The sequence below is a fragment of the Phoca vitulina genome, unplaced genomic scaffold (assembly GCF_004348235.1).
Source record: "Phoca vitulina isolate PV1807 unplaced genomic scaffold, GSC_HSeal_1.0 scaffold13, whole genome shotgun sequence".
Classification (NCBI taxonomy): Eukaryota; Metazoa; Chordata; class Mammalia; order Carnivora; family Phocidae; genus Phoca; species Phoca vitulina.
The window spans coordinates 47209383-47236359 of NW_022589716.1; the positions used below are offsets into that span (position 1 = coordinate 47209383).

Genomic DNA, 26977 nt, shown 5'->3' on the forward strand with positions numbered 1-26977 from the left:
GAAAGAAAGAAAGAAAGAAAGAAAGAAAGAAAGAAAGAAAGAAAGAAAGAAAGGGCAATTTTTTAAAAGGGCAATGATGCCCCATGGCTGGATAAGCTCCAAGCAGAAAACTGGGTAATTTCCATGATGCCAAGCACCGAGGCAGGGTTTTTGTAACAGAGCGGTCTGGCTGCCCTGCCGGCACCACACAACAGGCAGTTATACTCGGAGAACCACCTCCACCTACTTCCAGGCACCTAAGCCCAAAGTGCTACTGACTGCTCTGGGCTGTCATCTGTCTTGATTGCTGAGCCACCATGTCAGGCATCTCTGTCTCTCAGGCACTGAGTTTGCTCTGGGGACAAAACAGTGAGTTAGGTGGCAGCCCTGCACAGAAAGAGCAGCAGGAAGTGGTCAAAGAAGGCCTCTGGGGTGATGTTAATGTCAGGAGAGAGGCCGTGTGGCCAGAGAACATGCCAGGTAGACACGCAGCCAAGGCCCAGACCACAAAGCCCGGCAGGCCAGGCTCAGGAATCCCAGCTTTCTTCTGAATGCATCAGGGAGTTGTTGATGGACGTTAGAAATGGTCCTCCTGCAACAAGGAGATACCAGATCATAGGTGGAGGATCTGGTAAAAAGGACACCAGCAGGGAGGTGATGGTTTCAGCTCAAGAGAGAGATTAGCAAGGGGCTGCCATATGGCAGGAGGACAAAGGAAGAACAGGAGCTATTAGCTCAGTAACCAGGACAGGACTTGGTCACCAGGGCAGTGAGATGGCAGAGCACTGGAAGGGAGAGACCAAAGGGTAACCTCAGATTCTGTCTGCAGCATCTCACCACCACCATGGCCAAGGGCTGAAGGAAAGGCCCAAAGGAATTCACCTGGTCCAGTCAAGCTGATCGAAGCTGGGAAGGGAAGAGCCAAGAAGGAAAGGAAAGGGAGAGACCACGGAGTGCCTATTTAATTAGAATTATTTGTTTAACTGGGTCTTTTCCAGCAGGGATAGGTGATAACCTGCATACATGATGGACAGGCACTTCTGGCTCTTCAAGCCATAAGGACCTATTTAGGAGACTAAATGTGCTGGGGGAAAACCAACAGACAATAACCACGGCGCAGGAAGTGCTGCATATTAATGCAGCTGCTGCCAGGAATGATGCAGAAACCACTTCAAGAGGAGGTACCGATTGAGCCCAAGCTTAGAAGGACCCTAGCAACAGTAATGGAGGGAGTGACATAAATCCGCAGCCGTGAACAGTGACTTAACCACTGAGGTTAGCCCTTCTCCCCACATGATCATTTAGCCTCCTAATGAGGTATGCAGTTGGCTCTTCCCTTCTCTGGACCAGGTTCCACACCATGAAGGAGAAAGATGGGAATATAAACCTAATGAGTTTTTGCAACAAGTTGCTGGCATAAAGAAGGGGGGAGGGTCTGTTCTGAGTGACAAAAGACTTAAAAGCCTAAGAATCAATTATAACGTGGCAACTCCAGTGAATCCTGACTTAACACCAGCAACAAACAAGCACAAACAAAAACATTGGGAAAAGGTATTTTTGAGGAAATCAGGGAAATCAAGGTTAATTCCCTGAGGGAAGATAACAATATTGTAGTTATGTAAGAAAAGGTCTGTATTTTTCAGAGACACATACTGAAGAATGTAGAGGGAAATGTCATGGTCACTGAGATTTGCTTCAAAGCAAATCTGAACAGAAGAGAGAAAAAGAAATAAATATGAGCAAATGTGGCAAAACTGTTAAGTTTGGGGGACAGGGACAGAGAGGTTCATTATACTATTCTACTGTTCTGCTTAGTGTAAATTCTATCATAGATCTTTTTTTTTTAAGATTTTATTTATTTATTTGAGAGAGAGAGAGTGTGTGTATGTGCAGCGGGGAGGGGCAGAGAGAGAGGGAAAAAGAAAGAATTCCAAGCAGATCCCTGCTGAGCATGGAGCCGGACATGGGGCTGGATCTCACAACCCTGAGATCATGACCTGAGCCAAAACCAAGAGTTGGAAGCTTAACCAACTGAGCCACCCAGCGCCCCCATCATAGATCACTTTAATTCAGTTTCTTTTTAAGATTTTACTTATTTATTTGAGAGGGAGAGAGCGTGAGAGAGAGTGCGCAGGAGTAGGGGGGAGGGGCAGAGGGAGAAGCCCCACAAGGCTCAGCGGGGAGCCCCATGCAGGGCTTGATCCTAGGACCCTGGGATCATGACCTGAGCCAAAGGCAGACACTTAACCGCCTGAGCCACCTGGGTGCCCTGTTTTAATACAGTTTCAGTACTCTGAGAAGCTGACCAGGGCAGCGGACTGATGAACAACTGATCCATGCATTTAGCCTGCCTGGGCCCATGGATGGCGAACTGACTGCTTTGATCCCAAATCATTCACGTGACAACTGCTGCCCATTTCAAAGTCTGTTTCTTTACCTATACAGAGGGGATGGCAGCAGTTCCTACCTTGCGGGACTGCCTTGCAGATGTGATGAATGCGAACATGTGATGCACTTGGGACACACCTGGCCCTTTGACAGCAAAGATTCAAACAAGGTCAGCTGTCATTTTATCACTCAGCTCACTGGGTCATTGTGCAGGCCCAAGGAGGCAGTTCAGGGGAGGTGTCCGGCCAGTGCTTTGCACATGGGAAATACTCAGCAAATGTCAGCTACTGAGCACCAAGAAAGCCAGCCTCAGAGAGAGAAAGAGAGTTAGTTAGCAATACTCTATCAATTCCTATTGATAGATGAGAACTCCTATTCCTGTTTTACAGACGTGGATTCAGGAAGACCGGTCTAAATCTTGGACCCGGAGTTGAATGGCTGTGAAACCTTGCTCTATCCCTTAACCTCTCTGAGCGTCCTCATTTTCATCTATGATGACCATTCCTTCCCCACCCAGCCCCACCAAACCTAAGTGACGTAACTTAGGCACTGTACGTAGCCAGGAGGGGTGGTGCAGCCCGTTCAGCGGGGCCCCTGGAGCAGACATCTATCCCACGGAAGCCTGGCCACAAGGCCCAGGAAGGCCACCGCCTCTCCACATGCGCAAGAGAGGGGTAGTCTCTGCTCCCTCCTCACCTCCCAGGTTATTGTGAGATAAAAGGATTTCTGTGAAGACAAGACTGTGAGGTAAAGAAACAGACCTTTAGCAAACACACCAGAAGTAACATACAGAGTAGATGCAGGGAGTGTGGGACTGGGAGTGGTAGCAGAGGTGGTGGAGGAAGCAGTGGCGGTGGCAGAACCCAATATTTAAAAGCATCTACCTCCAGAGCCTGTGACTAACCCTCACTCTCTATGATGGAAACCCTGTAAGACTCATGGACACAGCTGCCAGGAACCAGAGTCCTGGTTATATTCTTAATTAGCTAGGTGACCTCTGGGGACAATGGGAGCAACAACAGTTATATTATTAGATCTGGCTAGTAACAGTAATGGCAGGTGCCATTTATACCACGATATATTACAATGGACTAAGTCCTATGTCACGTCCTTTATTATCTTGAAAATGTAATTACTACTGTCGCCATTGTAAAGATGAAGACTCCCAAGGCTCCAGGGCTTAAGTGACTTGATCTTGCCTATAAAGCCAGCAGGTGGTGAAGTTGTAATTCAAACCCAGGTCCCTCCAGATCTAAAAACCCAGTGCTTGCAGCCATACCAAATGATTCTCAAACCATTTAGCTGCCTTGGGGCCCTTTTCTTATCTGTGAAAATAATTGGATTGGATCAATGGTTCTCAATTTCTTTGTTTCCCCCTCAAAAGACCCGGGCCCCACAAGCACAGGTATAAAAAGCCCATTCTCACTAAGAAAGGCTGTCCGGAATCTCTAAGCAGTATGTTCTTTCACTTATCACTTCCGGTACACTGTTGAGAACACACAAATGGCCATTTTTATGCCGGTACCATTATGAAAATGTGGTACAAGTTGGGTAACAGGTGTGTGGGTATCCTTCTTTAGCCGCCGGGGGAACAACTTCTGGACTCAACAATCTTCAAAAGTCCCTTGGGCTCAGAGCAGTCGGGTACAGAACTGTTCCTCACAGTGATCAGGGGTGGGCTCCTTTCCCACATGGGCCAATTTCTTGCTGCATTGCTTTTAGGTCACTCTTATCTGTTCCCTCCTCTAAATTCCCAATGCTCTGGCAGCTTCTCTCCACAGGAATGCCACACTGGGAATGCCTGCCATGCCTCAGTCTTGCATCCTAAGTGGTGAGCCCCTCTCTGCCTCTCTGGTACCGACGTTGAGCCTAACACAAAGCAAAGCCCACCCTCAGGAGAAATGCCTGCTGGCCACTCAGAGCACTTGGCGGTCAGCAGTTCTTCCAACAAGACATACGGCTCGCTCACCACGCGGCTGGAAGTCACTCCACCTCCAGAGCCAGAGGGCAACTCCTCTGGGGTGAAGGCAGCGCTTCCCATTGCATACCCTCTGACCCCCTTGGGGACCTGGCTTCCACTGGACCACTCAGGGACACATTATGAATTCTCCTCCCCCCATAAATATGGTCAAGTCACTCCCTCTTAAACCACCAATGTTCTCTCTTTGATGAAACTTCTTGAGAGAATGGGCTATACCTGTTTCCTCTACTTCCCGCACTCACTGCAGCTCTAACTCCACAAGTAACCTGGCTTCAGTCTCCACAGCAATACTGGAAAGGCTCTCTCAACACAACTCACATGTCCTTCAAAGTGCAATCAAGAGGCCTCTCCTCTAGCCCTCCCTGGCCTGTAGCATTTGGCACTGTTGACCACCATCTCTTGAACCTTCTTCCCGAGCTGATTCGGAGGCAGCGTGGCGTGGTGGGAAGAGCAGAGACTTCAGAGCTCTGACTTCATCCATCAGCTTCATGGCTTCTGGCAGCTCATTTAACCTGATTCCCAGTTTCTTCATTTGTAAAATGTGTAATATAATCTACCTTGCAGGGTTGCTGCAAGGATTAGCGATAATTTATGTAAAAGAGCCTGGCACATAGCAGATGCATCATAACATCGTGGTGGCTGTCATCTTGTGGGACACAGAACTCCATGTCTGACACTCTCAAGCATCTGCTGGCCATCTCTACCTCGTATGTGCAGGTCTGAAATTAAACTCACAACCTTCCCCAAGTGTCGTGGCTCACCTGAATTTTTCTCTTTCTCTCGGGTTAACCACGGCCTTGCTAGCACCTGGTGGTGTCCATCGCTCCCATGTTAACCATTCTACTGAGTATGTAATGGTGTCACCTTATGGTTGTGACTGCATTTCCTTGGCATGTGTGAGGCTGGGCCCTCTCCACGTGTTCCCGACCAGTGGGCCACCTTCTCTTGTAAAGCAGAATCCTCTGTATTTAACTCCTCTTCCTCTGCATCCTAGAGCAGCTTCTGTTTTCCTGAACAGACTCCGACTGACACCCCCAGGGAAAACAGGCAGGGGGCTGTTTAGTGCTGTCACTGAGAAAGCTGCAGGCTTGGCAGGATCACATGACAGTTGTTCCTTAAAAAAAGAAAGCCGGAGTAGAAGCAAAGAGAAAAAATGGGAAAAGGGCTGACTGTTCACATATCAATGTTGGGATGGCATGTGCACCCAACGGGGGCAGGAACAGAGATTTACATTCTGGGGGAAAGAGCCCGAGATCCAGGAAGAACCCACATATTTCTCAGGTTCTCCCTGCCTCCAGTCTGTGAAGCTAGACCCCCAAAATGCCCTCCCCACTTTGCAGTTGCTGAGTTTGGAAAAAAGTGAGACCATTTTTACAGGGCTGCCAGGCCTGGACATGGTAAGCGGGCACTCAGGCATCCTCCCACCTGGGGTCCTATTCCTCACATCTCCCCCCCCTCCCAACCTGAGCTGTGAATTCCCTGAGGAAGGAATCACAACTGTTGGAGCCATCTCTGGGCACTGAGCAGAATTAAATGAATATGGAATTAGTGAATGGCTATGCATTTATTAAAGAAGGGAGAAAAGGATGGAAATGACATGAAAGAGAACCAAATAGTTCTACATCAGATACTCATACACAAATGAGCACTCATCCTCCAAACAACTGGCAAGTCAGTCTTCAAATTCCTGTTTCAAAGATAAGAAAGCTGAAGCTTTGGGACTTCAACTTGCTCAGAGTCAGAAGGCTGGTAAATTATTGAGGCTGAACTAGGGCTCGTTCCCTACCACCTCCCTGACTTGGCCCCGTGGCCGAGGGCAGAAGACACACTCTTGGCCAGTCAGAGTGGTCAGCTCAATGGCTGTCGGGTTCACAGCCACCCGGCACCCAGGCTTCCACCAGAAGACGGTAGACGTTGCTGGTTCTGACTGGGCACAAGTCACCCTTAGCCCCGAGATAGCTGAATCGAGGGGGAGTGTGGGTGAAGTCTACTCCCAGTTCTTCAGTTTACTATAGGAAACCACAGAGGGCAGCTGAGCAAAGGCTCTGGGAGGACAGTTAAGCTGGCAAGACGTTCGGCAGCCACACCTCTGACAGTCAAGGTGGTAGACAGCTTCACCTTCCCGGACTCTACGCCCAACATACAGAAATGGAAAATGGCCCTGTTCTCTAACACTGTCAGGCACATGAGAAACATGCAGTTGTGAGTAGCACATGGTCTCCATACTGCTTTGCACAGAGCCGTCTTCTACCCCTCTGCATCCTGAATGACAGACGGATGCCATGGCAGACATTCGAGAAAAGCCCAGTGAAGCCCGGAGAGGAGGCTTCTGCATCCCAGAGAGCAGCCGCCCACTGATGATAAAATCCATCTCAGCACGTGTATGTCTATGCACGTGTACACACATTCACCTATTAAGCCAAACCTGAAGCATTAGGACTTGAAAGAGAATTGCCAGTAACCACTGCACACTAAAGAGAGGAGCCAGCTTTTGCCAGGCACCGGAACATGCCAACACCTTTCAGACATTACCTCCTCTAATGTCCCCATCGACACCCTAAGGAAGGCACCCGCACCTCCATTTTATAGACAAAGAAACTGAGACATGAGGACGCACAGTGTGGCCGCAAAGGGCAGTGGTGCAGGGCCGCATGTGGGCCCAGGTCCACCGTGAGCACGTGCTGCCCCTGCTTCACAGCTTGCATGTGAACACCATGTCTGGGGTTTGCTCCCAGGTGCCATAAAACCCTCACCAGGCCCCGGCATGCCCAGCAGCTCACTGCTCTCTGTGATGAAAGGAAAAACACTCCTCACTTAGATCCTGCAGTGTGGGTGTGAGGAACAATTACTCAGAAAGATTATAAAGCATAGGAGCCCTACAAAATATGATTTCCACACTCAAGAATAATCATCTAGGGAATATATACTGCAGTACAAAGGGGTCAAGACATCTCCTCCCCCTTGAAAATGAGTCTAGATTCAGCACAGGATTTCCCTACTTGCCAATCACAACGGGCCAGCCCTCGAAAACAGTGTCCTCCAGGCGGAAGGGCAGCAGGGTTCCAGCTGAGAGGCCAGTGGACACAGCATGGCAGCCCCATGAGCCCAGGCCTCTGTGCCCCCATCCCAACCTTTCCTGGCCCCTGACCACGCTCCCAACTATTTTGTGTGGTCAAGGATGATTCAGCAGCTGTTCCAAGTTTCCCCCTAAACAGGTTTCCACCATCAATTTCTAAACTTAAGAGGAAACGGGAAAAAAAAAGAAAAGAAAGGAGCCTGCTGATTGGAAGGCCCTTAAGCTGTGTGTACAGAAGCTGAAAATGTCAAGGTCTGAGAGTATTCAACAAATGAAAGCAGAATTATATAAAAGCAACAGCTAATAAAAAAGATTGTCGGATGCCGTGTTCTTCATCTTCCTAGCCATTACAGGAATAAAATTATTCACAGAGAAGATGGAAAACCTTTCTCAAGACTGGTACAATTAAGCTTTAGGACCGTGCCTCTTTGCTCCCCCTTCTCCAGTGCCCCTTCCACCCCGCACTGATCTCTAGTTTCCAGGATGTTGGAGGTGCTTTCCGTTTGTATATTATCACCAGCAAAATGCTAGTATTTAAGAGTCAGGCAGGTGATCATGTTTTTGCACCTCCTTCTGGAAGCATTCAATAACTTCACAATCATGTAGGAAAACCTCATTTTAGAAAAAGCCCACATCTGCATATGTAAGGAGTCTGGGCTTCCCTGTAGGATGAGGGGAAGAACAGATGAGAAGGAAGGGCTCATCCAGGAGAATCTCCTTTCCTTCAGCAAACTGGGCTGAAGGAGAACTACGGTGGGGATGAGAAAGGAGAGTGACAAGGGGAAAACAGATTTGAGACACAAAAACGCTGTAAGGCTACTGCCCTTCACCCCAAGCAGACACGTGCAAACGTGCTTCTAGGAGCCAAACGCAGAGAGGGAAATGCAAGAGGAGCGCAGCAGGAGACCGGAGAATTGCACACATAACAACACAAAAAAATCTGCGCTCATGAACATATGGGCAACTGTGATAATTAGAGCTATGGCTGGTGGAATGTTTTTACCCTTTTCCAGGATCTCAAATCACAATCCTTGTCATTACAGCTACAGTCAAACCTGGGCAGGAGGTCGTTCCAGGAAACTCTCCTTGTTAAGGACCACCTCTGTAAGCCGCTTGAGGTGCCCTGCTGGCCTTCAGGATGACGCCGACGCTACCCCCGACGGGCGGTGCTGGGTGTTCACGTGACAATTCTGCCCGTCCCCTAAAACACCCTGCAGGAGGTGTACAGGAGTGTCCCCGGAGCAAGGAGGAGCGTCCCCCCTATCCGCACGGCCTGGAAATCCAGAAATCCACATTTCCGCCAGTCTCCAGTGTGCCATGCCACAGGAGAAAACCCCTATGGAAATCAAGCCCCTCAGGCAAACTGTCAATTTCAAAGCTCCAAAGCGTGACAAACGATTCGCGAAGATTTGCCTGCAATAAGCTGATGGCTCAGGTTGCCTGGCATGCCTTCTCAGACAGAAGGAAGAACAATTTTTTTAAACCTCCCAACCATCTCCTTCCATGTTTTAAGCTGTTTCTTTGAAAAACCTGTCATGATCAACAAATTAAGCCCCCCCAAAAATAAGCAAGTTACCAAATGAATTTTCAAGAGTCGTTGTAGGCATTAACCAAAAAAAAAAGGAATGATGATATGTCTTTGAATCTCATTCATTTCAAAGGCTTATCCCTAGAAAAGTAGGGAGTGTGTAGCCATGGTGCACTTTGATCTCCCCAACTCCCAGGAGAAAATCAATAATACAACTTTAATATATTTGTACAGCAAAACTTCACGTTATTATTATTTTTATCCAATGCAGCTTAACTAAAGCCAGAAAGGTAGGCTAGGTCTCAGCACCGCCCTGTGGTGAAAGTGAATTTTTTCTAAAACTGAACTATAGCACAGCCAGCCGCAGTCACAAAAAGCGGGCCAATTAAAAACCAATTACGTCTGTGAATACAACTTGTGGAAAGGGTGTGGGTATGGTGCTTGCCAGGCACAGGAGGGCAGGTCCGCAGGGGGACCGGCTGTTGGGGCGAGTGGGGAATGGGGAGTGCAGGCTCCTCTCTGCCCCAGAGCGGCAGTGGACCCTGGGTGGGGGCTTTCAGGACCTGGCCCCCCAAGGCAGCCGACAGGAGCCTTACCTTCCTCCCAAGGCGCCCCAGCTGCTCCTTAAAGAAGGTGTCACGGCGGCTCAGCTCTGCCTCCCGGCTCTCCAGCTCCCTGGCCTAGTGGGAAGAGAACAAAGCCCACGTTAGCGGGCAGCAGCTGGGCTGAGCTGTGGGGAGAAACCAAGGAGGTTCTGTTCCCAGAGACACTGACCATCCAAAGAGCAGCCATCATGAGTTGAAAACCTACGCTATGCTACATCACTTATGTACCCTGCAGAGGACTTCAAGGTGCGTAGTTACTGGAGTCATTTCACAGAAGACCAGCACGCACATTTACTGAGTGCATACTATGTGCCAAGTACTGGTCCAAGTGCTTCCCATAGACTTTCTCATTTGACCCTCACAACACCCCTACAGAATATATGATCCCCCTGTAGGTGAAGAAATGGAGGGGCTAAGCGACTGTCCCAGATCACAGCTACAAGGGAGGAACTGGGGTTTGAGCCCCAGCAGATGCAGGGCCTGACCACAGAGCTGCACTGCCTCAAGGCCACACAGCCTGGAAGGACCAGAGCTGTTCCTTGGCCAGAGTTCTCACCCCTGGCACCAGACCATGCCACCGACTCACACATGAGCTCCCAGAGGCAGGGATGCCAGAATGCCCTTCTTCTGGAGAGGTAAACTCCCTGCTTCAGGGGTCAGGGATCCGAAAGGTGAGCAGTATCAGAACCCCAGAACCCTAGAGCTGGAGAGACAGCTGCTCCCTCACCCACCTGGCAGAGAACAAACAGAACAGCTGGAGCACATGGCTGAGGACCTTCCCTCGAGGTTACAGTTCGGCTGAGGGGCTTGCCTAATCAGGGCAAGCAACCTGGAGCTAACACACCTGCGCTGGGACCTGCCCCATCCTTAACTAGTTGGGTGACCGAGTTCCAGCTTACTCAGGTACAATATACGAGGCTAAAGCAGAAGTGTCTGCCCCACAGGACTGTGTGGAAGGTTAAGGAAACCCCGGCAGAAATGGGTGGGGTCACAGCAGACCTCCACCAAGGGAGTGTCATGGCAGTGTCCTCCTGCCTGGGACACCCATGGCCCTGGAGCCTCTCAGGACCTCTGTAGGACAAGGCCCCAAGGCCTGTCCCCCGCCCAGGATCTGAGAGCCCAGAAGGCTGGCTCAGTGCTCATACAGAGAAGTAATGCCATCTGGTCACTGTCTGCCCCGTGGAAGGGCCCAGTGAGCTCCAGCCCCATTTCAGGCTCCTGTGTCACTTAATTATCATGACCCCAGGAGCACAGAGCTAGTCAATGATGGAGGCCCACCATGAAGGTAAGTCATCGTGACTCCAAGTCCTGAGCTGCTTCCTTCAAACCACACTATGGTGTCACTGCATGGGTCTGAACTGTTCAAAAAGACCGAGTAGGACAAGAACCGATGTTTTTGAAAGCCCATTTCCTCGGCAATGCTACTCCCCTGACATGAAAAGTTTCTGAAGCCCAGCAGGGGGCCAGTAATGAGGAGCCAAGCACAGGACAGCAGCAACAGCACCTGACGAAAGGCTTGAGTTTAGAGGACTCGGCAGTGCTCAGGGAGACCCGGCCGGCAGGGCTTGGCCATGGGCTGACAACCTGAGAGCTGACAGTCGTGCGGTAATATGGGCTCCACCACTGGCCAGCCCGCAAGCTTGAGCAATTTGCTATCCTTTTCTTGGGTGTGTCCCCCTTACCTGCAGAATGGAGAACAGAGCAGACACTTGGCTCCTGAGGCTGCTGTAGAATATCTTAAAAATGCCAAGAAGGCTTCTGGAATGCCTGTGGAATGCCAACACTTCAGAAAAGCTAAATACAAACAGTGAGACTGAGTCCTGGGGATTTCTCGCAGGATTTTTCAAAGCATGATGCCGAGGCAGTGTCCCAGGAATGGGAGCATGGCTAATCTGTGCTGGGCCCTGCGCAGCCATCTGGGGCCCTAACCATCAGCTGTCCCTGGTACAATCAGAGGAGAAGCTGGTCTGACACAATGAAGCAGCCAGGACAGGACTATCTCCCGGGGCTCCGGACTTGCCATTTTCTGGCCAATAGCCCCAGCCAACCAGGAAGACGACATCTGAAAGCCAAACTGCCACGAGGCTCTTGTGCTGCCGTTCACTTGAGGTTGGTGGGGCAGTAGATGAGGCCACCCTCCCTCCCGCCGACACATCAGGATGCTTCCTCAGCTCATGGTTCCTGGGCCTGTGCCAGCATGGGCGTCTATGTCAGAAACAGGATGCAGAGCTAAGGCTCCGGGCAAAGCTGCCCAACCATCTAGGCTTCCTCAGGTCACAGGGAGACTGTTCACACACAAGAAGAAACATTAGGTTATGGAGGTCTCCTTTTATAGCCATGTCAATCTGCAACACCACGACGCTGACACCAAGTAAGTAAGTGATGAACTGTTCAGAGAGCTATGAGTCTGTATCACCCACTGCAAAGGAAGCTCTGTGAGAAGGGCCTGGCCTGCCTCGGCATATCCGCAAAGCCTTCACGTCCAGCACGGCTTGCCAGCAAGGTGGCAGGCTCACTGCCTCTGCCCCATCCGCTAACAGGCACCACCTACCCGCCCTGTTCATCCCTGAGATCTCTAATGACATCCAGTGAGTGACAGCGGACAGGAAGTGACACGTGAAAAGGGGCTGTGGCAAATGAATGCGATACAAACGCCTGGCTGTCAGTGCCTGACGCTGGGGGGCCTCCACGACGCTGTCGTGATGAATGAAGGCAGGCGTCAGACACACTGGCCACTCTGTGTAGCTGCCACAGTCCCATACGTGCCTCCCAGCACTCCCAGCACTCCCAGCACTCCCGAGAGGCCATCCAGCAGGCACCTCGCAGCATGACCATGGAATTAAGGAGGCACAGGCAGGTTTCAGCGACCGGTTCAGTAATTTATCAGAACATTATTGAGTGCCTACCACGTGACAGACACTATCGCAAAGGGGTTGTGGATACAAAAGAGAAATGGGAAAGAGTTTCTGTTCTCGTGGAGCTTAGATCCCAGTGGGAGAGACAAATGTGTGTGCAGAAAAATAAGATAATTTTAGAGAGGGATATGTGCCGGGGAGGCCACAGGCAGAATAACTTGTGGGGTAGCGGGTTGTTATTTTCTCTAAGGAGATTTCCCAGACAGTCTTCTGGGAAAAAAATACTGAGTAAAGCGTGCTGTCTCCGATACAAAGGCAAAATATCACCATTATGAAGATCTACTTGCTGGATTACAGTCTTTGAATGGGGAATTGAAAGGAATCTTCAGTGATTTAGTCAAGGACTTCCTCCAGTCAAGAGAGCACAGTGAGTTCACACTTTGATGCATCTTCCCTGCTCTAAACACATAGCAAGAACAGATAAAATAGAAGAACAGGAGACCAAAAAGACATGGCCAGGTTCAAAAACAAGATTAAAACATCCAACAGAACAGGAATGCAAAGCAGTAGGTAAGGCTTGGAGCCCCAGGCCTGCTGGGCTCTGGGTCTGGAGTCAGCAGAGGCAGCCAGAACAAAGCCTGCTCCATAGAGCAGGGGGACTGGAGCCAGGCTGGCCACCTGGAACCTAGGGCTCCCTAGGAATAAGAAGCTGATGAAAAAAATTCTGGAAGACTCCCATGTAGGGCTGAGGTTCAGCCCATAGGCTGCAGCTCCAGTCCACTCAGCCCTAGACCACATATGAATCAACTCCCCTGCTCACATCCCAGTTCCGCAGCACCACGAGTACCACCAAGGAGAGGGGCCCCAGAAGGCCACAATCACACCTGCCCCTGAATGTGGGTGGCAGGTGTAGACCACCAGAAAAATACTAGGCAGGGAGAAACAAAAATGACAGAGAAAGCAAAGCAAAGCAAAGCAAAACAAGACAAAAATCAAACTTCCTACTCAAAATGAGCCTGCAAACCAAATCCCAAATATGTGAAGAAATGTGATGCTTAGAAAGGCTACCAATAAAATCAGCAACTGGAATATGAATTCACTCCAGATGAAATTAATTTTATGGGACATCATGACAAAGGATTTTTAAAAACTTATTATGCAAAAATAAGACACGAGAGAATAATTTAATAAAACTCCAGATAGCCATCACTAAGCTTCAAAATTTATAAACTAAAGCAAATCTTGTTTCACTTATATTCCCCACCCTCTCCCTACCCCCAGATTTCTTTTTTTTTTTTTTAAAGATTTTATTTATTTATTTGAGAGAGAGAGAATGAGAGACAGAGAGCATGAGAGGGAGGAGGGTCAGAGGGAGAAGCAGACTCCCCGCCGAGCAGGGAGCCCGATGCGGGACTCGATCCCAGGACACCAGGATCACGACCCGAGCCGAAGGCAGTCGCTCAACCAACTGAGCCACCCAGGCGCCCTACCCCCAGATTTCTTACAGCAGATCATTTCACCAGTACATACCTCAATATATTTCTCTGAAAGATAAGGACTTGTATTTTCCTAAACCAAACCATAGTACCATTGCATACCCCACCAAATTAATTCCTTAACATATCAAATATTCAGCCAGTGTTCAAACTTCCAATTGATAAAGGATTTTTTTCAATTTTTTTCAGATTTTATTTATTTGAGAGAGAGAAAGAGAGAGAGCATGAGGGGGGCAGAGTAAGAGGAAGAGGGAGAAGCCGACTCCCCACTAAGCAGGGAGCCAGATGCAGGGCTCGATCCCATGACTCCAAGATCATGACCTGAGCTGAAGACAAGACGCTTAACTGAGTGAGCCACCCAGGCGCTGCGATAAAGGATTTTAATAGTGCATGTTTAAGGTACTCGGGAGATAAATGAATTTCTGATTTAAAGAGAAGAAATTATGAACCTGGAACAGGAAAACCCCCAACCCCCATATTATGAATTTAAATTTCTTCAAAATAAAAAATAAAATGGATAAGACAAACCCTAAACTGAGGGCAGTAAGGCAGAAATTAGCAAATTAAAAAGTAGCACAGAAATGTGATCCAGAATGTTCCAACAGAAGATAAAGATAAAACGTATGAAAGAGGAGCTGAAAAACTTGGAAGACAGACTGACAGACTCCAACCAGTGTCTAAGAACTCTTTCAGAAGAAGAGCCGAAATGGATGGCAGAGGAAGAGGAGGTGGAGGAGGAAGACAAGGGAGGAAAAAGAGAGGAAGGAGGATGACAGACGTTAGAACAGAACGTAAGGGAGGGTTAGGGAGGGTAAGGTAAAATGAGGTGGGGAAGGGAGGAAGATGTAGCAATGAGAAAGTTGGGGTGGGGGTTGAAGGAAAATGAGGGGAGGAGAAGAGGCTATAAATAGAAAATCCCAAATAAAATTATAGGAAAAAATAAGTCAGTTATCACAATAAGTACGTGGTAGACAGCTTCTGAGATGGTCCCCAATGAGCCCATGTCCTGATACTCATGTCTTTGTGTGATGCCCTCCCCTTGAGTGTGGGCTGCGCCTAATGACAAACTTCTTGGTGGGGGAGGGGCAAATGGGAGAGAGAAAATCTTCAGCAGGCTGCATGCCCAGCACAAGCTGACAAAGGGCTCCATCTCACCACCCTGAGATCTTGACCTGAGCCCATACCAAGAGTCTGAGGCTCAACCAATTGAGCCACACAGGCGCCCCCCCAGTAACAAACTTCTAATGAATAGAATATGGCAAAAAGTGACAGAATGTCACTTTCCAATTGCAAAAAAATAGTGATTTCTGTCTTGCTCATCCTCTCTCCCCTGCTCACACTAAAGAAGCAAGCTTCCATGTTGTGAGCTGCCCTATGGAGATGCCCACACAATAAAGAACTGAGGGAGACCTCTAGCCAACAGTCAGTGAGGAACTAAATCCTGCCAACAGTTGCATGAGGGAGCACGGAAGCAGAGCCACCCTGAGCCCTCACATGAGACTGCAGCCCTGAGGCAGAGGCACCCAGGTAAACCGTGCCCAGATCCCTGATCTACAGACACTGTGAGACAGTAAATCTTTATTGTTTTAAACCACTAAAGTTTGTAATTTCTCATTTAGGAATAGATAATAAATACAGAACATGAACTGATTAATCTCTAAGAGAAAATGATTCTCACTTTGGATAAAAGAAAAAGAAAATCTAACTATATGCCATTATAAGACACCCAAGCCCCCATACTAATGATCTTATAGAACAAAAGAAAACCCTTCACTGGACATCTATACTGCAGTGTCTACTGTTTGTTTACATAAAAGGTTGAGCATTCCATCAAAATGTAAACACACACACACACACACACACACACACACAAATAATGACCTACCATAAAGAGAAATACTCAATGGAATCAGAGGCAACAATGGTCCTGATGTTACAAGTAACACAGAGGGACTTTGAAAGAACTATGATCAATATGTTAAAGAATCTAGCAAAGAAGGGTAGACCCTATGTGTGAAGAGAGGGAGAATTTTCACAGAGAAATGGGCACTCTCTGGGCTCCATTATTTATGATGAGAAATAAACTATTAATATTATTAAGGCTCCCCTGCATGTGACGAATTGCTTCTATCCTGTTACTTTCAAGATTCTCTTTTTGACTTTAGTGTTCAACAGTTTGATTATGATGTATCTAGGTGTGAATCTCTTTAAGATCTCCTTGTGCACAGTCTTACACATTCATCTGACTTTCTAGATCCCCAAGAATATGTTGGGAGTTTTTCAAAATCTTCTATGAACATCTTATTAACTAGTTTTTTGTTTTTGTTGTTTTTTTAAAGATTTTATTTATTTATTTGACAGAGAGAGAGAGTGAGCGAGCACACAAGCAGGGGGAGCAGCAGAGGGAGAGGGAGAAGCAGGCTTTCTGCTGAGTAGGGAGCCTGATGTGGAATCGTGATCTGAGCCGAAGGCAGATGCTTAACCAACTGAGCCACCCAGGTGCCCCTAGGTTTTTTGTTTTTGTTTTTTTAATGTTGTTGTTATTTTGATAGGGATTGATTTAAATGTGTAGATTGCTTGGGGTAGTATGGACATTTTAACAATATTTGTTCTCCCAATCCATGAGCATGGACTATCTTTATATTTGTTTGAATCATCTTCAATTTCTTTCATCAGTGTTTTATAGTTTTCAGAGTATAGATTTTTTTTCTTCTTTGGTTAAGTTTATTCCTAGGTATTTTATTATTTTTGGTGCAATTGTAAATGGAACTGTTTTCTTAATTTCTCTTTCTTCTGCTTCATTATTAGTTTATAGAAATGCAGCAGATTTCTGTATATTGATTTTGTATCCTGTGACCTTACTGAATTTATTTATCAGTTCTAGTAGTTTTTTGGAGGAGTCTTTAGGGTTTTCTATGTGGAATATCATGTCATCTGCAAATAGTGAAAGTTTTACTTCTTCTTTACCAATTTGGATGCCTTTTATTTCTTTTTTTTTTTTAAGATTTTATTTATTTATTTGACACAGAGAGAGAGATAGAGAACACAAGCAAGGGGAGCAGCAGGCAGAGGGAGAGGGAGAAGCAGGCTCTCTGCTGAGCAAGGAGCCCGATGCGGGGCTCGATCCCAGGACCCTGGGATAATGACCTGAGCTGAAGGCAGCCGCTTAACCGACTGAGCCATGCAGGTGCCCCACCTTTTATTTCTTTTGCTTGTCTAACTACTGCAGCTAGGACTTCCTGTGTTAAATAAAAGTGGTGACAGTGGACATCCTTGTCTTGTTCCTCATCTTAGGGGAAAAGCTCTCAGTTTTTTACCATTGAGTATGATCTTAGCTGTGAGTAGTTTTTCTTTTTTTTAAGCTTTTGGGTTACCCTATTGTTTGCCCAAGCTGTTATCCCCCTCCTCAAGCAGCCATGGTGTTCAACAATTGCCTCTGGTTGTTTTTGAAAAATGCCTCCTACGAAAAGGCTGTTTCCATTGGGCAACCTCTGAGTCAAGTCAAGTAACAACAGCCTTGCAAGTGGTTTCTTCCAGGAATCACCAGACAGGAAAAATAATGACAACTCTCTAGGCATGGGACTTTGAAGAATTCCAATCCTTCTCTGCCCTGTCCAGTAGTTGCTAGGCCGCTGTTTTTTACCATGACTGTGGCTGTTGGTTTTCAAAGTTACTGCTTAACTGGGGATAGAGAATGGGAATAAGACTATTTAAAATGCCATGAAGATCACTGTTCTTACTGAGATTCACCGTTTTTCTTGAACAAATGCTCCTGGATTGCTGCAAGCCTTTCGCTAATTTTCAGAGTTCTGAAAAAAAAAAAAAAAGACTCTGAGCATTTTCATGGCTTTTATGGAAGGGAGAATTTTCAGAGGTCCTTACTCCACCATTTTCACTGACACTACCCAATACTATAAAATAGAACCAAATGGAAATGCTAAAAATGAATTTCTAGCATGTTATGGCATGAAATCGTAGGTTTATTAGAAGACTGGACAGAGAAGAGGAAAGAATCAGTGAACTTAGAAACAAGTCATTAGAAATTATCCAAATTGAAACACAAAGAGACAAAGCATGAAAAATAAAATTGAACAGGGCACCCAAGATCTACAAGACAATATCAAATGGTACAGCATATATTTAATTGGAATCCTAGTAAGAGAAGAGAAAAATGGGGCAAAAGAATGAAGAGATAAAGGCCAAGAACTTTCCAAAGTTAATTAAATACAATAAAGAACAGATCTGAGAAGCTCAGAAAAACCCCAAGTAGAATGCTTTTGTAAAATTCTTAAATAATTCCTGAAGAAACGGAATATTTTTTGAACATAAGTTTGAAAAAACAAGTAATTTCTAGCACAACCTCTAAAAAAGTAACAAAAAAGGTCACAAATAAAAAGTCAATTGAGAGGATAAAATGGAATTCTTAAAATATACTGATTTCATCTCCACCCTCTCCCTCAAAAAAACCTACAAGTAGCAACAGAGGAACAAAACACAGAACAAACAGAAATCAAGTAACAAGATGGTAGATTTAAATCCAATCATATCAATAATATTAAACAGATTTAACCCCCTATATTAATTTCCTCTTTTTGGGTTGTAAGAAATTACCAAAAACGTAGTGGCTTAATACACATCTATTTTCTATGTTTCTAGAGATCAGAAGTACCAAATGAGTCTTACTTGGCTAAAATCATGGTGTTGGCAGGGCTGTATCTTTCTGGATGCTCTAGGAAAGAATCTATTTCCTTGCCTTTCCAGCTTCTAGAGGCTGCCTGCATTTCTTGGCTCATGACCCCACATCACCCTGACTTCTGCTACCATCATCACACCCACTTCTCTGAATCTCCTACATCTGGCTTTCCTTGATAAAGACCCTTGAGATTACACTGGACCCACGTGGATAATACAGGATAATATCCCATCACATATCCTTAACTTAATCACATCTGCAAAGTCTTTTTATAACGTAAAGGAACCTATTCATGCGTTCTGGAGATTAAGAGGTGAATATCTTTGGGAGGCCACTGTTCTGCCTACCATAGTCACTGTGAAAGGCAAAATCCTAATTATATGTTATTGATTTAAAAAATACATTTAAATATAAAGACACAAATGGGTTAAAAAAAAAGAATGGGAAAAAGATATATCATGCAAACACTAAGTACAAGAAAGCTGGTGTAGTTATAACATCAAATAAAGGAGAATTCAAAACAAAAAATATTACCAGATATAAAGAGGAGGAGTTCATAATCATAAAGGAGACACTTATTCAAGAAGAAATAACAATTATGAATGTGTATGCACCTAATAACAAAACCCTTAAATACATAAAAATTTGACAGACTAAAGAAGAATATAAACAAATCCATAGTTGAAGACATTAACATCCCTCTCTCAAAATATTGATATAACTAGACAAAAAACCAACAAAGATATGAAAGATATGAACAATACTATCATCCAACATGATCTAATTGACATTATAGAATACTCCATGCAACAACTACAGATACACATTCCTCCTAAGTGAACATGGAACAGTTAGGAACATAGACCTTCTCCTGGGCTACAAGAAATTTAAACAGATGAAATCAAACAAAGTATCCTCTATGACTGCAAAATTATTAAATTAGAAATTAAGAACAGCACGATGCCTAGAAAATTCTCAAATGTTTAGAAATTAAAGCTATTACTCAAGAATCCATGACTCCTAACCAGGAGGAAAATTAATCCTTAAAAAGAGACTTGGACATGACAGAGATTATCAAATTAGCATATAAGGATTCCAAATAGCTATGATAAATACTTTCAAGGATTTAAAGGAAAATGTGAACATAATGAGATAAATGGAAACTACTAAAAAGAACCAAAGAGAAATTTGTGAGAAATGTAAAATACTATAAAGGAAAGGCTGAAAAAGTGAATGCTACCTCAGTGACCAATGGAACAATTTCAATATCAACTGGCAACACATATATAATTGGATTCCTGGGGGGGGAGGGGAGGTAGCTGGAAAGTATTTGAATATTTGAATAACAATGAATGAAAAATTTCTAGGTGCGTTAAAAAGTATAAACTTACAGAGCCATTAAGTTTAATTACCAAAAGAACCAATAAATACAATGTGATAAATGCTTTAATAGAAATGTATAAACTGTATACCTATAAGTTTAAAATATATAATTTCCTGATTTACAAAACAAAGCAAATTAAAAAAAAAAAAACCTCACCCCAAAGAATTCTGCTGCCCAGATGACCTCCACATTGATTAATTAATTCTATCAAATATTTAAGGAAGAAACCATACCATTTCTAAGCAGACTCTTTCAGCAAACAGAAGAGGAGGGAACACTGTCCAGTGCGTTCTATGAGACTATTATAATTATAATAACAAACCAGACAAGGGCATTACAAGAAAGAAATTTACAGACCAGCATTACTTAAGAAAAGAGATGTAAAAATCCTTAACAAACAAAAAAAAAAACCCAAGCAAATCAATATGTAAAAAAAAATAATATCCCATAATCAACCAGGATGTATGCCAGGAGTCCAAGGTTGCTTTAACATATAAAAATCAATCAACATACTCACCACATTAACAAATAAAAGGAGGAAAATTATGTGATCATTTCAAATAGACTCAGGAAAAGCATTTGCCAAAATAAATACCCATTTATGAAAAAAACTTGCAGTAAACCAGTAACAGAAGGAAATTTCCTTAATTTAATGAACAGCATGCACAGAAAACTTACAGATCATTATTGGTGAAATACTGAACACCTTCCCCCTAAGACTGCAAAGAAGTTAATATGGACTTAGAAGATTTGAATAATAAAATTAACAAGATTGATCTAATAAACTTGAATATTTACATTCTTTTTAGAGTTGAGTAGAACATTTGCAAAATCAATCACTCTTCTAAGACACATCCACAAAAATAAACAAATTTCAATGTATCAATATCATACAGATCACTTCTCTAATGAAAATATAATTAAATTACAAATCAATAATAAAAAAGGCAGTTAAAAATGGGTTTGGTAATATGCCTTCCTAAATATAACTCATAGGCTCAGCAAAAATAATAGAAATTTCAAAATAAAAAAAAACGAAAGTTCTACATTAAAACAAAAAGTGTGACATAGCTAATAAAGTATCTGAGAGGTAAGTTAACGGCCTTAAGTGCTTTCTTTAAAAAAAAAACTGAGACAAACAAAAAAATTCCTCACTTCATGTACGAATAAAATGACTCAAATTAAGTGACTTGCTCCAGGTCACCCAGATGTAGGGCGATGAACACAGGGTTCCTTACTCCCAGTTCACCAACCTCACAACATTTTGGGACCACATCATCCCCTCCTAAACTGTGTGTTTTAATAATGTCAAATCACTGGTTGATTATCAAACTGGATGCCTTTAATCATATATTAAAACTGTGCTTCTTAAACATTGAAAGCACATTTGAATCTTCTGGGATTTGATAAGTACAGATTCTGAATTATAGGTCTGAGATGAGCCCAAGATTACACATTTCTAACAAGCTCCTGGGTCATGTTACTTTGAGTAACAAGGCACTAGAACACACCTATAGGAAGATAAATAATGATTATAATGGCATCTCAAAGATGCTGCAAGATCCATGATGGGTCTAAATTATGTACCACACAACCCTTCCTTTAAATTAATGATAATGTACTCTAATTTTAAAAGATGATCTAGGGTAGTGGTTTAAGAGAGCAGGCTTTGGAGGTAGAAGAAACTAGGTTTGAATGCTAGGTCCGCCACTTCCTACCTAGTGACTTTGGTCCAGTTAGAACTTGTCTAAAACGGAGTTTCCCAATCTGTACAATGGAGAGATTAACACCACCTACATTCCATAAGGTTGTTGTGAAGTCAAATGAGATCATGCACATGAAGCATTAAATGCAGTATGTGGTATACTATAGTTAAAAATAAATAAATAAATGGCAACCAAGAATGATTAGCATGACAATAAAAGGGTTCTTACTAAACATCCAACCAGAAAAGAAAACACACCTACCACAACCATAATGAATAACAGGTTTCTAATGTAAAAAGGTGAATCTCAAAGACAAATATAACTTTGAGATGATCTGAGATAATCTCTGCACCTGCACTGATACCAAGATGCTCAGAGACGTTCTATGTCAGCTTCCTGCTGACGAAGGCCACACATCAATGTTCATTTTCCCTCATTAGTCCTGTACGTCTTCCTTCTTCAGGTGTCTGTCTACAGTAACTGTCACAGAGGTCTTCTTTCTTAAAAATGGTTTTGGATTTTTCTATTGATACAAAGTTCACACACCATAAAACTCACTCTTCTAAAATCTACAATTCCATGGTTTTTAGTGTATTCACTAGGCTGTGCAAACATCACCACTACCTAATTCCAGAACATTTTCATCACCCCAGAAACTCCATTTCCATTAGCAGTCTTTCCCCATTTTCCCCTATTCTCAGATCCTAAATGTCCATCAATTGATGAATGGATTTTAAAAATGTGGTATATCCACACAATGGAATATTATTCATGCATAAAATGATCAAAGTGCTGATACATACAGCAATATGGATGGATGAACCTTGAAAACATTAAACCAATGAAAGAAGCCAGACACAAAAGGCCACATATTATATGAGTCCATTTATAGGAAATATCCAGAGTAGGCACGTCCACAGACATAGAAAGCAGATTAATGGTTTCCAAGGGCTGTGGGGAGGGGAGAATGTGGACTGACTACTGAGGGATACAGAGTATCTTCTAGAGGTGATAAAAATGTTCTAAGCTTAGCTTGTGCTGATGGTTGCACAGCTCAGTGAATATACTGAAAACCACTGAATTACCGGTATATTTTAAATGACTGATTTTATGGTATATGAGTTATATATCAATAAAGATGTTAAAAATACAAAGGATTACAAAGAAAACCAATTATACTGAAATAAAGTTATCAAAATATTAAGGGAAAAACCCCCCTGAGGTCAGGAGACCAGTTTGAAGGCTGATGCAGTAATCAGATGATAAGGACCTGAATGGAGGCAGGTCGGAGTGGGAAAGAGGACCCAACATGAGATTGATGAAATTTGAGGGAGGAGGGAGAGAAACATGGCCACCCCCTCAGGTTGCTGGTCTAAAAATGGGAACCCCTACCTATATGATGAAGATAGATGAGACAGTGCACCTTGTATTTACATGTGTCATCTGTACGTAGCTATGCGTATTCACACAGCTAATATGGTATCTAGCACGTGGATATACTTACATACACTGCCAAGTCTCTCCAGATGCCAACATAAGATGTGTATCTACTTGTGTGTATACAGAGATATGTTCCAAGATGACAAATCGTGAGTCTGCTTGCCTGTTTACCAGCTTGTACCCCTTCTAGACTATAAGTTCCTGGAGTTCGGGGGCTATGATGCATTTATTGCCTTATCCCCAGGGCCACGCAGTAAACATTTGCTAAAAGAATAAAACGAATGATATTGGGAAGTTGATTTGGGGAGGGGAGAGATGCTAACCTTCTTTTTTTTAAATTTTATTTATTTGAGAGGGAGAGAGAGAGAGAGAGAGAGTGTGTGTGTGTGTGTGTGTGTGTGTGTGTGTGTGTGTGTGTGTGTGTGAGTACGAGGTGGGGAGGGGCAGAGAGAGAAGCAGACTCCCCGCTGAGCAGGGAACCTGATGTGGGGCTTGATCTCAAGACCCTGAGATCATGACCTGAGCTGAAGGTAGATGCTTAACTGACTGAGCCACCCAGCCACCCCGAGAGAGGCTAACCTTTAAGAAGATAGTACATTGGGATGGTTAAGAGCCTTGGGTTCAAATTCTGGCTCTAATCATTATTTGCCAAGAGACAGCAGATGGGGTGCTTGATTTGTCTGAACCCAGGTGGCTTCATAGGGTTGCCATAAGAGCTTGCTGCAATGTTGCCCTGATGTAGGGTCCCAGGAATGCCTATGTGTGTCTGCTCTGGTTCTGAAGGAGAAATTATCCCCAAAGAATCCATCCCTGCCTTCCTTCCACAACCCAGCACATAGAGGTGCACATTGTTCCATGGGCTCAGCACAGGTCAGGCGGTGGGTTGCAGCTTATCACAGGAAGGCAGAACTATCACATGGCCCCCGGCCACGCCAGAGCCCAGGAGGAGAGTGGGCCGGGTCAGAGCTGCAGAAGCACTACTGACCCCAGAACCAAGTCCCAGCTCCCTAGAGTCCGTGGAAAAGTCGGGAGAGGCCACTTCTATGGAATTACCATCCTCAGTTTCAAAAACCACCTATTATGCCAGAAAAGAGAGGACAACTCAGCAACGTGCCACAGGAGAAGGAGTGCTCAAAGCCACATTTTTGCTCCTCATTACTCAATGAACATTTTCTAGGAGTCACTGATGCCTTGCAGAAAACTTTGAAAAAACATTCTATTACAAGACCATCTGCTGAAATATCGTAGGCTCTCTCTGCAGCCCCCATTTCCTTTTATTACCAGGAAAAGCTGCATGAAAATGGTCTCATTCTGAAGGCTTGTATCTGCTCATGCTGCTTCTTTCCCAATCTCCACCCACAGGCTGCAGTGCTGAGACTGTAACGTGGACACGGTGCCCACATCGGGAGGACGAGAGAACAGAGGCTTCAGGTATGATGGATCACAGGACAGATGGCCTCCCAGGCAACCAAGCTTGCTATCGCCATGTAGCCCAAGTAAGGAAAGAACAAGACCACAGGGGAGGGGACAATGGAAAATGCTCGATGCCAGTTAACTCTGTGTATGTATGACACGTTTGATCCAGTGAGTACCACAAGTTCTGCAGACTTACTTCCTCCTAGCAATACCTAGATGTTACGCAAAAAGTACAACCTTGGTTATAACAAAAAGAAGGATCAGAGAAGTCTCATGAAACAAGCAGGGACGAGTCAATAAAAGCAGCAGTGACCATTTATTAATAGTTAATAAATAATTACTTAAGTGCTCCTTTAATTTACACAACAGCCGGTAAGGTGGAGAACTATTATTAAACCCACTTACAAGGCAAGAAAAATGAGGCACAGAGTAATGAGGTCGCCTAGCAGTACACAGGGAGAGCTAAAATTTTAAAGTAAAAGGACCTCATCTCCCAGAGTAATGAAGACCTATCTGGCATAATCTTCCAAGCAAGACTGTCGTAAGAAATCACGATATCACCTCTGCAGTTTCTAATACAGTCCCAGGGCACAAGAATACTAAGGTTTGGAAACTGAACATACCCACTCTAGTGCACAATTCCCTTTAGTGGTGGGGTGGCAGAGAAGGGGGTGGGCAGGAGGAAGCCCAGATTTGCAGAGTGACATTGAACCACATGGCATCTCCTCCTTGGTGAAAGCCCTAGGCAATTGCCCAATCTCCTCTGGAAAAGCAAGTTGGCCTAGGGGCCCTCCAGTCATAGTCTTATCATTCAGCATTGTATTGGAGCACTTATCTGTCCGTCCCAGGGATCATGAACCCCCTGAGGACAGCAAACTTTCATCTCCATATCTGAAGCTTTGAACTCAGTGAGGGTCACTAAGCATTTGCTGAACTGATGGAAGAATGGGGCTAGAAAGAAGGAAAGTCAAGCTGGTGTCCCAGGAACTGCATGATCCTATTTTGTTTGGTCTGTTATGTGGTTTTGGCTTGGTTTGGTTTGTAACTAAACCCGTCACCAGCATTTACAAAACTGGAAACTTTACATAGAAAACATTTTGACTTCCAGGAAAAGCCAGAAAATGGGGCTTCGGCCAAGCGTATGGATGAAAGCTTCTGCTGTGGACAGGACCACTGACTCTAGCAGCCACACCTGCCACAGCCATCCTCAGTGAGAGTGGGTTCCCTGGAGCACAGCAGGGAGTCCTGGTCTCAGCAGCGCACCCGATGCAGCCAACACCTCCCACCCTGCTGATAACCGCTCCCTGCCTGGAAGCTCTGCACAATCCCTGCTATGGCCTTTGCCTCTCCCTGAAAATGTCCCTTTTGTGTGTTCAGTCACCCGGCCACAAGCATGTCCTAGCTGCTCACGTAGCCAGATGATCCTTGGAATGAAGGATACTCTCATGACTGAGACACACAATAGGGGGATGGCTAGAACAAACACTAACAAGAGAACAAGATGCCAGGTGCTGATGAAGGGCTATGAGAACAGACTAACAGCCCGGAGGGGGGTGACCACCAAGTGACAGTGGGTGACCACACAAAGCCCCTCACAGGAAAAGAGGCCCACAAAGATCCTGGGGCAGCTCCTTCCCAACAGAGAAGACACACATGTGAAGGCTCCTACATAGGAATGAACGCAACATGCTCAAGGCACAGGGAGAACAGAACAAACACCAGGACACACAGACAGGTGAAGCAGGAGGGGCAGGGAGAAAGCCAGGCCAAAGTCACTGGTGCGTGCAGGGCCTGGCAGGCCGTGCCAGGGAGTACACAGTGTCTTCTAGGAACAGTGGGGAGCCACTGGAGAGTTTTAAGCAGGAGAGTGATATAATCTGATTTATTTATTTTTTAAATCCAGTTCATAAAAGCCAAACTGGAAGGCTGCTGCCCAAGAGGATGGCCTGATTATCTCTCTCCCCACACCGTGCACTTGCAAGTGCAGGCACACAAAATATCAACTGTGGTTATGACAGCTGTATGCTACACAAAGGCGGCAAAGAGAAACCCTTACAGAGGAAATAATATGCAATTTTCTAGCTGAACACCTTTTAAAAAGGAATGACGGAGAATAAAATGTGAGTGAGGCAGGGCTGTCTTCGGGCGCAGGGTAACAACATGCCACCTGAAATAAGCAAGAGTCAGGCTAGGTGAGCTTACCCTTGTATCAAAATCCGCAGGCTGAAAAGATCAAGTTGGGGGAGGGAGAAAGGGAGCCAGGATTCAACTCAGCGGCCTGCTGCTTCTCACTGTACTACAAATACTCAGAGTTCAGAGACACTGCTTACCCGTGACATGCAACTCAACTGGGGCTACTTGCAGAGAATAAGGCCTGATCTATAACCCCAGCTCCAGGTCAGAGGGGAAATACACATCCTAGGCAGAGGC

At 45.0% G+C, this 26977-nt stretch overlaps 1 protein-coding gene across 2 annotated transcripts in view; it reads right to left on the reverse strand.

Annotated features, from left to right (window-relative positions):
• The window catches only part of CHCHD6 (coiled-coil-helix-coiled-coil-helix domain containing 6), a 239183-nt gene that overhangs the window by 97596 nt on the left and 114610 nt on the right, over positions 1 to 26977 (reverse strand). The window contains exon 5 of one of the 2 annotated variants that reach the window (XM_032412069.1): positions 9549 to 9632. The exons of the other annotated variant lie outside the window; for it this stretch is intronic. Coding sequence (XP_032267960.1) covers positions 9549 to 9632 — 84 coding nt within the window. The remainder of the gene's footprint in view (positions 1 to 9548; positions 9633 to 26977) is intronic. 2 annotated transcript variants of the gene reach the window in all.